The 15071-nt window shown below is 44.0% G+C and overlaps 1 protein-coding gene across 1 annotated transcript in view; it reads right to left on the bottom strand.

The window, feature by feature from the left end:
• The window catches only part of TMEM131L (transmembrane 131 like), a 580656-nt gene that overhangs the window by 170955 nt on the left and 394630 nt on the right, over positions 1-15071 (bottom strand). Inside the window, exon 16 of the mRNA XM_086962316.1 lies at positions 3608-3725. Coding sequence (XP_086818442.1) covers positions 3608-3725 — 118 coding nt within the window. The remainder of the gene's footprint in view (positions 1-3607; positions 3726-15071) is intronic.

Raw genomic sequence — 15071 nt, 5'->3', positions numbered from 1 at the left:
TTAAAACTGAATCATCCAAATCAGACCTGCAAATTCATCTTAATGCACATCTAAATACAAATGATTGTGTATGTAAATCAGAAGGAGGTTTTAAATGTCCTTATTTTATGTGTTACTCTTGAGAACAGAATTAGTAAAGCAGCTATCATTGATTTCCACCCAGAGGAACGAAAATGTAATTAAATTCTGTCCCCAGGAAGAATATTGTCCAAGCTTGCAAGGAGCAGTGGGGAAAGGTGCTTAAGGAGGAGAGCTAGCAGGCTTTTCCATTTCAGTACAGCATGTAAAGCTGATGTCACACAGACACAAGCAAGGGCCTCAAATATATACCTTTCTACATGCCACTTGCCCATTCAAGTCAAGAATACTGTGTGAAGTGTATGCACGTGAACATGTAAGCCCTTAATCTGCACCTTCCTAAACTGAGAATGCAGAATAACAAAATCAACAGCCAGAATGCCTGCCCATGGAGCTATCCCCACCACTCATGCATAACCGGGTAAAATAAAATGAGGATTTTGCTATTTTTCAAATTAGGAGTACACCTAATCTAAGAATAGTGCAAGACAGTTTTTAAATAGGATTTGGTGCACATTCACATGCCATGCCCTAAAGAGTATTTAGAGGAGGGTTTCCTATAGCCGCGTTTCACCAGAGCAGTATTACAGTACTTTAGATATAACAGAGAAATAGCAGTACAAGTGTAATTTATAAGTAGGAGGCAAAAGGAGCCATCAGAGGAGGCAGTAGGATAAGGAGGGGAGAGCAGGAAGGAAGGTTTAACAAGAACTTGTAAATAAAAGACAAAAAGAGTTCAACAAAATTAAGTACCAGTCTGCCATTCGTGTCAGATAGAATCTTCTCATTCCTAAATGGCATAAGAGTTGGAAGGATCTACTCTGCAGAGGAAGTAAAGCGATAATTATTTCTGGAACAACAAGGTGTTTGGTGCTAATGTTAGGTTAAGAGGAAGAGAATTCCAATTACTTGATCTAGCTCCTGTGAAAGATTGTTTCAATGATTGAGAATATTTTAATTTACGTGTTTAATGTGCGAGAGAATCCTTACTCCTCGACTGATTTCATTCACCTAAGTAGCAGCGAGGTAACTGGGTCGGCCCAAAAGTGAGACTGCAAACGTTAATGACTATAAGTGATTGTATAACTGTAGTGCCCCAAAATACAGACTACAGTCAATGTGTGCAGTGCCAGAAGATAAACCTTTCCTGCCAATTGTAGCACTTCTTTCAGACTCACTATCTGGAAGACTTGCAGAAAAGGAGTTGGGGTTGACTGTGCAAGTGGAGGTCTGCAATTCAAGGTTCTACGGAGTGCAATTCTGCAATAAGAACTCAGGGATCACCAGTCCCTGATCTACGGTCTGTGGCACCTAGCAAAAAGATGAATTATCACTGGCAGGAAAGATTTTGAAGAAACTGCAATATTCAAATCAACCAGATTTTTGTTATATGGCAACATAGGCTCTGAAGCAGAAAGTCAAGGTTGCCAAATCATTGACAAATATTAGCCTTGGTCTCTTCAGTGAGGGAGGGCAGCTACAACACTTGTGCCATAAGGCATACTACAGCAGCGAAAGAGGCACTTTGTTCGATCAGGGACCCAAAAGGAGAATTGAAGAGATTCTGAGAAGGTATTGAGGCAACTGCCATTCTGTAGGTCAGGAAATAGGCCTGCATCAACATATTGAGGTGGTAGCAAGTTACCTCTCCCTACATCATCCTCATCATGTTGGGCAGGTTGGAAAACTTGTATGGCATAAGTTTAAGACCCAAAACTAGTCTCCATCCTCCTAATGTATTGCTGCTGATTCGGTGAACAGAAGGATAACCTTCCTCCACACCTGGATGTGACTTTGTTGAGTATAGTGTGACATAGGTTAAATTCTAACTGAAGAGGACAATAAAACCAGAGAAAAGAGAAAACCAGATCCTGACCCGACGCCACCAGAGCAGATGGAGGAAAGAATTCAAAGCCTGCAGTAAATGAATAAAAGCACAGCTCAGCACTAGATGCAGACCAGACTGACTTTGTCCAGGGTGAATCAGTGCCGATGAATGGCCTGCAGTCAAATTTTCATGGGGTGCCTTGCTAGGTCTGTGGGGCCAGAAGCAAGTCGGAGAGCACAAGACTGAATGCGAAGATATGCAGTATGGCCTCCTTGAAGATCTCAAAATGTTGCAGAGTCAATAAAGACCCTGGAAACTCAACACAAATTGGATCTCAATTTTGCATCAGATCCAAAGATTAAGGCAAAGTCAGTGTTTGGTTTCTGGAAGGTTGACTAGAAGATCTTTTCTTAGAACTGACGCAACTGAGCATCAAAGAGCCTCATTGACTCTTATGTTTCTTTTTCAGCTTCCCCTTTAACTAACTAAGCCTTAGTTTAAGATAGAGACCCGGAGTAGGACCAGTTTTGCGATCTGGACGCAAGGTCCTCTCCTTGTGAGTGGCAACTTGTTTGGTGCTATGCTCCTTGATTGCTTTGGGATGCACAAGTGAACACTTGTCACAGGGGTTAGTGCCATGTTTGGTGCCAGGACACAACAGGCAGTAGATGTGAGGGCTCATACTGAACATACGTTTCTGCAATGCACAACAGGATTTAAAGCCTGTCGTCTTCAGAGGCCATATCCCTACATACCGTGAAAATAATTTCAATCAAAAGGGCTCTGATAAGAGCAAAAACCAATAAATGCAAAGCTCTGAATCCACAAAAAAAGGCATCGAAAAAGAGGAACTAGAGCCAGAGCGCAAAGATTGTGCCTATATGAGGTTCAGTATCATCACATCCGGAGGAGGGAAGCAGTCACAATTGAAGTTGATGGTGCCACTTACTGGCAGATAGGAGCTATAACAAGAGTTCACATATCTAGTCTGGAGGGTGATAAGGTGACAAATCTGTGGTTAGAAGTATTTAGCAGAATTCTTGTTGGACTATAGAACTGGAGGATCAGCAGGTACGTTACAACATTTGAAATTGCCTTATATTTGCAACGTGAATGAACGTCTCTTGGGTAGACGGTGAAAGAACAAGTCACAGCAACTTTTTAAATCTGCAATGATGAAATAATCAAGGATAAAATTATTTGCAATAAAAGTAGATTGTAAGTAATTGCATTTATAGACAATTAACCTAAAAGACAATCTATTTCATACAATTTTCTGGAAAACCTGAAGCCAGTTATGGTCGTCATATGGCTGCCCACGACAGCTAGGGAAACGCATCTTACTTTGAAGTTTAGTAGCCTCACCAAAAAGAAGACTCTCCAAATATTCTCAATTTTAGGGAATGCAAAAGAAGATTGAATGTCTGATGTATGACTTGCTCTGGAGGATGTGCACACCTGCAAGTAAATATCACAGGTAGACTTCAATTTACAGCAACAACAGGTGACTGGAGTAAACACTAAGGGGTCCCAAACTACAACAGCATTACAACAAGGCCAACTACATTAAACACAGTAAAGACTAAAAGACATACCAGCAATTGCTTTAGGGGAATGGAAGGAGAAAGGAAAAGTTGAAGGAAGTTGTGTCAAATATTTGGTTTGGAGATGGCAGGTAGGTACATTAGGTTATTTATTTACCTGCAAGTGTCTCCAAATTTTAGTTTCCAGTATCTTTCATACAGTTCACTTCCAAGTTCAGAATCTACCTTCCAAGTGGAATGATCTAAAGACAAACTTCTCTGCCAGCGTACATTTGCTGTAAAACAAGGGATAACATTATTTTAGTGGTCACCTCAAAATGTGAATTGGTATAGCACATACAGGTTTTAACAAAAAACACTGAAAAAGAGGGAAGGAAAGGAGTACCAGGATCATTTTCATGGAACAATCTTCTATAATCAATGAGGCACCTGATGCTTATCATGGTTAAACATTTTTACTCAGAGAGCACCCTGTACCTCTTACTGACTTTTAAGGACTTCTCTTTAATTAAACAAAGTTGTATTTACAGACCTCATACTTAATGTTTTGTGTCCAAGTAGAAGGCAACAGTTTTTGGTATATCTAGCTTACTGATTAAAAACACCAGGTCCTGTAATACTAGGATACTTATTTGGCAAAGTATTTCTATTTCGTAATTCTTTTAATTTAAAGGTGTAGTTATCAAAGATTAATTTTCATCATGTCATATGAATTTGGAAATGTAAGCGATAAATTGTGAATTTAAGAAGATCCTGGTTTCCAAATATAGGAGTTCTGGTTCATACTAGTTGGAAATGGCCCTCTCTAGGTTGCTTTCCCTCAACCTTTTGCTTTTCTCCACAGTTTACTGCTGATCTGGATGTTAGCTGTAGGACTGGAGTACGATTGGCACTGCTGTGCTGTGTCGAGGTGCTGTACTCATCATATACATACTGTGGAGCTGTGTGTATATATATTTGGCTGATTTGACTTAGCTGTAAGTCCCTTGTCATGGGGTAAGACCTATACCAGGGCCATGCATCTCGAAAGTGCCTCTGCGGGCCTGCTAAACTGGTTGTTCCATCGAAAGAGGTAGCTCATCGATTTTGCCACAGGTCTGACCTGGTGGGTCCTATGTGCACTGGTTACTGTTACTCGGTTTGGCGTTTAGAAAGCGACATGCCACGGTTCTGCATGTCTCCTGCTATATCGGAGTTCTCCCTTGGGACAGTGTGCGGTGTTGGGAAGACGTTGGGCATGTGTGCATGTGTTACTTGCACGAGTAGGGAATTACACAAGGAATGCAAAAGAGCTGAGCGTCAATGGAGAAAAAACTTTGACTGTCAGGATAAAGTCAACTATTTATCCAAACTTAAAACATATCAAAAAGCCATCCGTACTGCCCGCGCAGCTTTCTATGCTGACAAAATCAGCTCCAGCCCAAATCCAGCTAAAATTATTTTCAATCTAGTCAAAGAACTTCAGAGTCCTAGGTCACCCTCTCCCAAAATTGCATCCACTGAACAATGCGAACAGCTTGCCACATATTTTGTAGAGAAAGTCCAGAATATCTACAAAACCTTTTCTCAGCACCCTCTTCACCCTGGTGAACCCACCAACCTCACCTCCAATATCACCCCTCTCACCCAAATCCCGGCTATCTCTACTATCGACAGTCAAACTATGCAAAAAAGTGAAATCTGGCTCCCCTGGGGATCCTATGAGCCCTACTCATTTTTTGGACTCGCTTGACTTTTTCCTACCCCCATGATCAAAATACTTAATCTTTCCTTCTCATCCGCCACTGTACCTACAGCCTGGAAACAAGCTTGGGTATCACCCATTATCAAAAAACCCTCCCTGGATCCTTCGAAGCCAGAAAACGTCCGACCTATATCCCTTCTCCCCTGGATGTCTAAAATAGCAGAAGCCCACGTTAACGGCATTCTCTCCAAACATGTGGACCTAAATGGCATCCTGGACCCATCCCAAAATGGTTTCAGACCGGGCCACAGCACGGAATCTGCCCTATTGGCCACCACCGAATATCTCCGGACGATTTTAGATTCCGGTCAGAGTGCTGCACTGATCCTTCTTGATCTCAGCGCAGCCTTTGATACGGTATCCCACGACATTCTTCTTAAATGTCTGGAGATGGCCGGCGTGTCTGGCCTTGCTTTAACCTGGTTCCACTCCTTCCTCAAGGACAGATCCTTTCGGGTGTCAGCCCCCCCTTTTCTCTCCAAACCCTATCCTATAACACAGGGAGTTCCCCAGGGCTCAGCGTTGAGCCCCTCCCTTTTCAACTTATACGTTCAGCCTCTTGCGGAAGTGGCCAAAGAGTGGGGACTGACGCTGGTATCATATGCCGACGACACCCAGTTGGTCGTCACCCTCACTGAAAGCCCTTCCATCGCGGCCTCCAGGTTCAGAAATGGCCTGGCAGCAGTGGCACAATGGATGACGGACAATTACCTAAAACTGAACGCCGGGAAAACCGAGGTACTCCTCCTTGGCAGAAACACCAGCCTTTGGAACGAGCACTGGTGGCTGTCATCCCTTGGTACCACCCCACTCCCTAAATCCAGTGTCAAAAATCTGGGAGTCTGGATGGACGCCACTCTCAGCTTCCAGACACATACCAAAAAGGTGGCAGCCACCTGTATAGGTCTTCTGAGAAATCTCAGTCCCATACTTGGCTTTTTCGACCCAAAGGTTCGCCAGCTGATTGTCCAGGCAACTATCTTATCACGCCTGGACTACGCGAACGTCCTCCTCCTAGGCGCAAACAAAGCAGAAACTGCCAGATTTCAACGAGTGCAAAACGCGGTGGCAAGAACGTTGGCCGGCCTTCCCCGAAGATGCTCAGCCAGAGCCACCATCCGCAAACTCCACTGGCTGCCCGTTGAAACCAGAGTAAAATTCAAAGCCCTCATCACGATCTTTAAAATCTTCAAACAGGAAAGCCCCACTCTCCTACAAAACCTCATCTGTCCCTATGTTCCTAGCCGTGAGTTGCGCTCCTCTAACCAGCTCCTTCTGAATGTACCCCGAATAAAGCTCTCCCGCACTGGAGGTCGCTCCTTCAAGGTCTTGGGACCCAAGTTGTGGAATGCTCTACCTCTTCACATATATTCCATGGACAGCCTTTCTAACTTCCGTAAGGCAATCAAGACCCTCCTATTTCCTTCCGACTAGTGCTGCTCCTTTTCCCCCCCTTCCTCTTCCTGGTTGGGTCTGTGACTTCTCCCAGCGCCGGGACGCCCCATTGCTGGGGCAGCTGTCGCGCTTTACCAAACGCAGAATAGAATAGAATACACTGGATGATGTGTTTGGTAGGATGGAGCCTGCTTCTCGCATTGGATTAGCATGAGGGGGTGCAGGGAAAAGCTGTTGAGCATTATTTCCTACGGGTGGAATAGTGTAGTGTAGCATAGTGTTTGGAATTGATGAGTTTGTAATGGTGAATCCTCTCCGGTAGTGGGAGGGGGTTCGACTTTACAGTAATTGAAATGTCACTTTGGGAAAGTGGGCATTAAGATGTGCAAGGCTCTGTGTGCCTGGTAGCCTGTCTCCTACTTCACAACTTGGTGCTAAGGAGACAGCCACATCAGTGCATTCCTGACAGAGGGCCACAAACTAGATGTTCACTGGAAACTGCAGACCTCTGACTCAGAGTGGCCTTTCTTGGATGGTTACGTGGGGGAGGAATTGGCACACGCATTCCAAGGGGCAGGTTATTGGCCCCACTGAAAATTGTGATCAAACCTCCCAGAGCAGGATGGCAGAGAGGACCTGTGCATTTCAAAGGTGGCCATTTGTACTGATCATTTCTTTAAAGGCCATGGTGGGTTTAACTACTGGGGCTTCGGTCTCCGAAAGTAGAAACACTTTTGTATTTCGGAACCATCTATGCTTGTTCAACACAGGGACATTGACACGAGGACTGTAAATGGACTATCCACAGACTTGTGGTGGCTTGGAACTTGTTGTGCTCCAGGAAGGGGACTATCACTTGGTGGATTTAGCCTGGACGTTTCTGGCCTGCAGCTAAGTGTCAACTCATGTGGCTTGGGTCTTGAAGTACTTTTTAAGGGCCGGTGACCTGGCCTCCTGTCCACGAGATCCCAGGGACACAAATGATCTCACCATCTCCACAAGATCATAAAGATCGCACTGGGTATGCCAGAGACAAGTGGAAGTGATCGTGGTTGGGACAAGGACTGTCCTGACATACACTATTCTAGGTTGTTGGCTCCCTCTCCCTGGACCGACGCCACAGGGTACTTTGAGGTGGAAAACACCATGACGAGCCCAGAGGGGTTTCTGTGCCTTGTGGCATCTGCAGCTGACTGTCAAGGGTCTAGGACAGGTCACACTGCTGCTTGAGGGGAAAACATTTCTTCAGACGTGGAAGCACACAAGCTTCCTGGATCACAACCTTTTGCCCATGGGGGGTGGGGGGCTAGCCATGTGGCACTCACGCAGCTACCATCGGGTGTCCGGAGGTCTAATCTGGAAGGACGAAACTAAGTAACTGTTTCTTTCCGTGTTAGGTGGGTCAGACTGTCTAGGCAACAGGGCGTCAGCCAGGGTAACGTGCATCGTTGGCTCGTATAGTTGGGGACTGAGGGGCTAGGTCACGAAGCGTTATCAGAGATTGGTGACTGACCATTCTGCAATAGGAAAGTCAGAAAACTGCATATAACTGTAAAGTGTATATAAAATGTGTTTTGATTTCAATCGAGAGGTTGGCAATTGCGTATAACTGTAGAGTGTATATCCAATGTGTATCATTTTGATTTCAGTGTGTGCTTGTGTTTGTAATATAAAGACAAGTTGTTTTTATACATAGGGTGTGGACATTTTTTTATTCGAACGCAGTGTTTTGCAAGCAGGCTTTTTGTTGCCAAACTCTACACTCGAGCCCTGAGGATAAGCCGGACTGCTCAGGTCCAAGCTACCAGAGGGTTAGAACAGGTTATAGGGCAAGTGTATTATACTCATCCTATTTGGAACAGAGAATTCTGACTTGCTTTGATGCGTCTCAGCCCGCCCGAAACCGTAGGGTCTAAAAAATACTTTTAATACAACACATCTTTTCACTACAGCGTAAAACTAACAAAATATGAGAACTGGAAGCCGGGTTCCAGTTTGTCAAGGAGATAAAACAAGTGTATTTCAAGTTGTTTTGTGGATAAATATTTTGAAATAAGCAAATTGATTCTGGGGGGTATCAAGGTCGCAGGTGTTGAAGACCAAACAGTGACTGAAACTATACCTAATCATGAAGCTGCCGAGTATGATAGCCTGACCAGCTGAATTTCTGAATAACTGTCCAGTCTTGTGACATATATTTTATTAACCACTGTTACCTTAGGAAATATCTAATATTTGTTTCTGGAAAAAAGGGGATTACTTTCCATGTTCTTTAAACCGCTACACTTTCCTTTCCAAAGTGCACAAGACAATTTAAGCTAAAATTATTGCTAATGCTGTAGCTTCTAAAAAACATAGCTCAGTAACACACAGCATGGGTTTCGCCTATGAAGGGTGACAACAAAGAAACTATCACACAAGAGTGGCTGGGCAAAGTAGAAGAAGGATGAAGACTGATAAGGTCCGACTAAGATGCATTTTCATAGGTACGCCAAGGTATCAAAAGATATTGAAATTGACTCCTCACTCAAATTATTGTGATATGCTTCATCACTGGCTCCTATCCACACCAATAAATGGTGTTTATTTAGAGTGGCTCTTGAATTAAATTCTTCAGTCAATCCTAGTTTGTATATGCCAACATGTTTCGGCCCACGATATGAGCCCCTTGCGGATCTGGGGTCTTCGTCAGGGCTAAATGTTGTGTGTGTGTATGTCCCTGCCTGTATTTCGTATGCATCTCATGCACATATGTGAGGCCTAATGCTTTCACCTGACTTGATCTTCAGTCCCTGAAAAATATCCTTATTCTGGTTTGTTCACGGGTCACGCGTGTCTGAAGCATAGTGTAGTCTTATAGTTACATTGTGTCAAGGATCATACACACCACTTGTGCATCTAGGTGTCACCATTTCTCAGACCGCCATGGGTGAGAGCAAATTAGGCCTCAAGTATGTGCATGGGAAGAAGAACCATAAACACATTATTTTACCTATACCCCAGTTACCCCACAAATAAATGAAATCTTTTGGGTATAACTTGAGGTATTTTTAAACTTTCTATTCCCTATCTGGATCCCTGCTTATCCAGCAAGAACTCATCTAGGAACTCCCACCCATTTGGTTGAGTCCGCTTGGGGGTACCACCCTACTAGAGTGTGGATCGGTACCAATGATGAAGCAAACCACAATGACGTGAGTGAGGAGCCTATTTCAATATCTTTTGATACCTTGGTGTACCTAGGAACTTGCATCTTAGTCGGACCTGGTCAGTCTTCCTCCTCCTACTTTGCCCGGTCACTCGTGTGATAATAGTGATTTTAAGAGAATGCAATCGGGTAGATTTTCTCTTGCAAAGACATCAGACTCTTTCTGCTTGATATGTTTGGAGCCTTGAGTGGGTGGTCAAAAGGGTTTGACATATCTGTTGTTACTAATGTGTAAACAAAATTTTAGTAGGAAGTTCACTAATAATAATTAGCTTTCACCATCCTAAAGTAAGAATTCCCATTAATGCCAAACTATCTGCCAAGATTATGATTAAAGTAGTTATAAGATAAAATATATATGCAAATGCTGACCAATATGCTGGCTATGGTTCATTAATAATTTGTTTCTCCAAGGAAACACAAATATCACTCTAGTTGTGAAATGACATTCTTTGTCAAAACAGCTATTTGGTTTACTTGACAGAGTTGAGACTCAATTTAGCCTAGGAGCAGTCATATTAATGAATGCCAAGAAGAGAAAGAATTTGAGATTTTACATAATAGGCTTCTAAAAACATAAGGAGAATATTCAGCAATAGAACCCTACATAAGGGGGAATAGGTGAGTAAAATACTGGGAAGAATAATATAACAAATAAAGAGGTGCACAAATTAGAGACCTCATCTAACGTTAACTACATCTCTATTAAGTGTTTTGATGTTCATTATACAATCAAGTATGGTGAAAAGCCACCCAAAAATGCATGTCATGCCAAGTCACAGACGAGATTCGGGATTGGACTAGAATGGAGGGGGTGCCTTGTATGTCGAAATCCAGTTTGCCCTCAAACACTTTAATGCACTTGTGTGGCCTAGAAGCAGTGGGGCGACTGTGAGTGTCCCCAAAGCAAAACCCGAAAGTTGATGGGATTGCCCTGGAAATCCACGCCGGCAGTAAAAATGCACAATTCATGTAATTTGCAGGAAACATCATATTCCAGAAAGATCACATGTTAAATGTGTAGGGGGTTCCGGAAACAGGGAAAAACGTAACTTAACTTGTAAGTGTCTGCTTGTAGCGTTGTACAGTTGCATGCTTTGCACACTGCTACCATCTAGTGGTAGGCGCAGACGTTACACGTTGGTTTTCTTAGAAGTGTACGTTTTAGTTTCGAGGAGACGCAAGATTCCTCCCTGACACTCAATTCAGTGGGACATAGTCCCCCGCCTAAAAGGGTGCAAACCCCTCCCTTGCTCCCTCAAAAAACAGGTGACCGAAATTAAGATTAGCGGAACAAGGAAGGGCAGTAAATGTGTACAGATACACTGACAAAGAAAGCATATTGTGTGTAATGTAAAGCATGTGACATTAACTCACATCTAGGGAGATGGGAGGGTACATGTGAACCTTGAGCAAAGTAAAAATTTTACGTTTGCAGCATGTATAGGTATAGACCACATGCTTTACACAGACTAGAAAGCAGCGCTCGCCTCCTAAAGGAGTGGCATGCGAGCAATCAGACATGTTTGGAACAATGTTTTTCATGGTGGTTTGGCCTGCCTGTTCTTCTCAGACATGAATGTCCACAAATGTGTGGTGTAGTGCACCTATTAGCTTTACTGAGGTCTGCCCGCCTTTGTGAATGGATGTGGTCCAGCTAATGAAATATATTCAAGGCCTCTTGACAAAGTATATGCAATGCTCTGTTCAGGTTTAAGGGTGCGGAAAGACAATTGGTTACGACAATGACCTAATTGACATGGAATGGGGAGAAATCCTTTGCTAGGTAACAAGGATTCGTCCTAAGGACGAATCCAACTTTATACGCCTGGATGTAAAGTTTACACACTGTTGAGGCCTGCAACTCACTAACCCTGAGCAAGGACGGGACTACTACTAGGAATACTGTTGTATACAAGAGACACTTTATTTGACAGGGATGTGATGGCTCAAATGGACATTCAATGAACCTTGAGAGACCTGCATTAAGGTCCCACGTTAGGACCAGTGATGTCGTTGGAGGAATAACTCCTAAGACCTTTCATGAATACACTGCCCACTCAAACCTTAAACAAAGATCTATTTTGCTTGCTTTGCATCTGGGCAAACAGCGACGGCTACCAAATGAAGCCTAATACATATTTTCACCAATCTTGGCTTTTGCATGTGTAAAAGCTACTAAATAATATGAGGAAGCAATACTTGCAGGGGTTGTGTGTGTCAATTTATGTCGTAATGTACACATCTTTTCTATTTTGCTGCACAGCCAGCTTGTGTGACAGTTCTGCAAGCGTCTCACAAACAGAGTATACATTCCTCTAGAAGGTGGAGCTAACCATACTCTAAAATCTCAGGCATCAAATTGCAATGTTCATTTCCTTGAGATTTGGATGTCTCAGCTGACTGTGATGCAGAGTTAAAGGGTAGCAAAAGTACCACGGCTGCCGCGGCCACGTGAGAGCAATGAGAACGAGAGTTGTGACATCTGTCTCAACCTCCTCACTACATAATCCGAAGTAGTAGAGAGAAAGCATAGGCAAATATCCATGACCAGTTTACCAATAGTGCATTGCCTATGGACTGTGTGTGGGTACAAAGAGGGAAAGTTTTGGCCTTTTGCATTTACTACTGTGGCAAACCAGATTGCTTGTGGGAGACCAAATCTTCAGAAGTACTGATGATATACTTGGGATGAGTCATATCACTTGCGTACATGGTGAAGAGTCATGCGTAATAAGACTGTTAAGTCATGCCCAACCCCAGCAGATGCCCCTTTAGGAGCTATATGTGATGACGACAGGGCCAATGCCATAGCAATAGTGCCAATTTTGACAGAGGAGATGAGTGGGTGCATCCTTGTTATTAGATGTAATATATCGCAGTGTGTCCATTCTAACTAGTACTTTCTTGTACGGAATCAGTGTGCAAAATACCCAAAAAGCTTATTCTAATACAATCAGCTCTAAAACACGGATATGCAATTTTTGCAGCGTTCCAGTACCCATGACAGTCAGGTTGTCTAGATGTGCTCCTCACCCTGCGAGTGATCTGTCCAGTAACATTCTTTTCATTTCACCAGTTACGACTGGGCTGAACCCTGGGCTCTAACAAAACTAGATGTAATCTATGAATCATTGCTTGAGACCTTTGTCCGGATTGTCACTGCTGTAGTGGACGCATGTGCAGTCAAGATACAGCACTAGTGCAGTGCATGACACCATCAGACCCAACAATTTCATGATCCGTCTCGCTGTTAGATGACATAGGGTCTGATAACGAGTGAGCAGCCTTTGAAATGTCATCACTCTGTCCTGCTTGGGGCATGCTTTATTATTGTGTTTGTAAAAATCAAATAGGACTAGCTATGCTTACAGGGGGGAAGGGGGACTCAAAGAAGTACGCAAGCTGGCAAACCTGTTGGTTTGTTCATGAAGCCCTCACCCACCAACGTGGTTGGTGGCATGCTTCATCATCGGGCCCACCACAGTGACACCGAATGTGTACCGGGTGTGCTTCAACGCCAGATTACTGCGGAGCTGGTATATTCGCTGAGTGTGCAGTGAAGTGAGTGAGAGAGTGAAGTTAAAAGCTAACAGTGGGTCCCAGTACCCGAGGGTAAATAAATACGTTTTTAATAACTGGGCCCCTGTTAGCAATAAAAAGGCAGTTAGACGCGGTGGAGTGCGAGTTAAGACCTCCTGCGTCTTGTGTGGTCTACATGTTTCAGCCAGGCCTTATTAAATTTAAAACTGGCTTTCCTCAGGACCAAGTGAGTATGTGAATAAGGTGCAGAAAACTAATTTATAGTGTTTGTGTTGTTGGTTTGTGTGTCGCACTCTCTAAGGTGCGATTGTATGTAAGAGGGGGATTCCCTCTAGTTTTGCTACATATAACTTAAACAAGGACAGAGACAAACGTACAAGGGAGAGTCATTTTAGTATGGCAGGTAAATAATCACATTTTGTAGCCGACTTGTAAGGTGAGTGATCGACCTATACGCGGCTAGGGTGTGGTCATGTTTGACCTACGTGGTTTTTAATTGGAACCGGTTATTGTGGTGGGCTAAGACAGCGGATATTAGCATTTGTGAGGTACAGGTAAGTAAAGGTTGGTATCCTCACACAGGCTATTTGCTGTCAAAAGCTTCCTTGGGTCACCTGGCAGAGAAATAGACCCTAAAACAGGGATAATGAAACTAATGGTTTACATCCAACCTGTAGGGAGAGAAAGGTAGCTTACCCCAGTTGTAGCGGTAGTTTCGAGTTACTCACGGAATTCCCGGTCTAGATCCTCCTTGGACCTATCGTCCTTCTGCGGTGCCCGGAACGAGTGAGTGAGGACCTTGAGGTCGGGTTTAAGTAACCCCGATTGTTGGTTCCACCTGGGATAAGTGGAAATAGAGGGAGGGATGCGCTCGCGCGGGCTGCACTGTCATTGTTAGTTATGTGCATGCGCTCGGGAGCAGTGTTCTGCGCGCATGCGCGCTTCAGGCTAGCACGTGTTTCCGAACAGCGCATGTGCGCGGGATTAGCGGGTGTATGATTGCACGTTGTGGGCACGTGGGGTGGTTCTGGAAATATTGCGCTGTGTAAGCGCCTATGTCCGAGAGCACCGTTTTCCTTTTATGGCTGGGAATTTTAGAGGAGAACTCTGTTTTAGACTGAGAGACAGAGGGCATAGGAGTTTAGACCAATTGTTTATCACAGGTTAATGGAGTTCCACGGGATGGAATCGTTCAGGCCCCTTGTGTGGGTGGACAACCGATATATCCAGCGTTGTTCTTTCTGGAGGAGGAATTTTTCGTTATTTTCTGTAGGGTAAAATTGTTCAATGACTGCCCATGTGAAGTCGTTTGGGGTAGGATTGTGGGTTAGGAAGTGATCCGTCCGTTTACTGATATATTTGCCGCATCGGATGGTACTCCTGTGTTCCGTCATTCTTGTCCTGACTTTCCTGGAGGTCATCCCGATGTAGCGGAGCCCACATCTACAAGTTATCTGGTATATTAGGTTTGAGGAGTTACAGTTGGTGAACTGTCGTTGTGTCCAGGTTTTCCCTGTTTCTAGATTGAGGGTTTTGGATGCTGATGTCAGGTGGCATACGCTGCAGTTATTGCATGGCTGGTGGCCTGTGAGCTTGGGTAGGCCCCAGGCGTTCAGGATTGTACTGTTGGGTGGAGAGGAAATGGGTCTTGGTCTTGTATGGACAAGTTGGTCTTTGAGGTTCTTCGCTCTCTTGTAGGCGAAACGGGGTTTTTCCCAGTTCCTGGTGCCT

Source organism: Lissotriton vulgaris, chromosome 3_1 (assembly GCF_964263255.1).
Source record: "Lissotriton vulgaris chromosome 3_1, aLisVul1.2, whole genome shotgun sequence".
NCBI classification, from domain to species: Eukaryota; Metazoa; Chordata; class Amphibia; order Caudata; family Salamandridae; genus Lissotriton; species Lissotriton vulgaris.
This window is presented reverse-complemented; position numbering and strand designations above follow the sequence as displayed.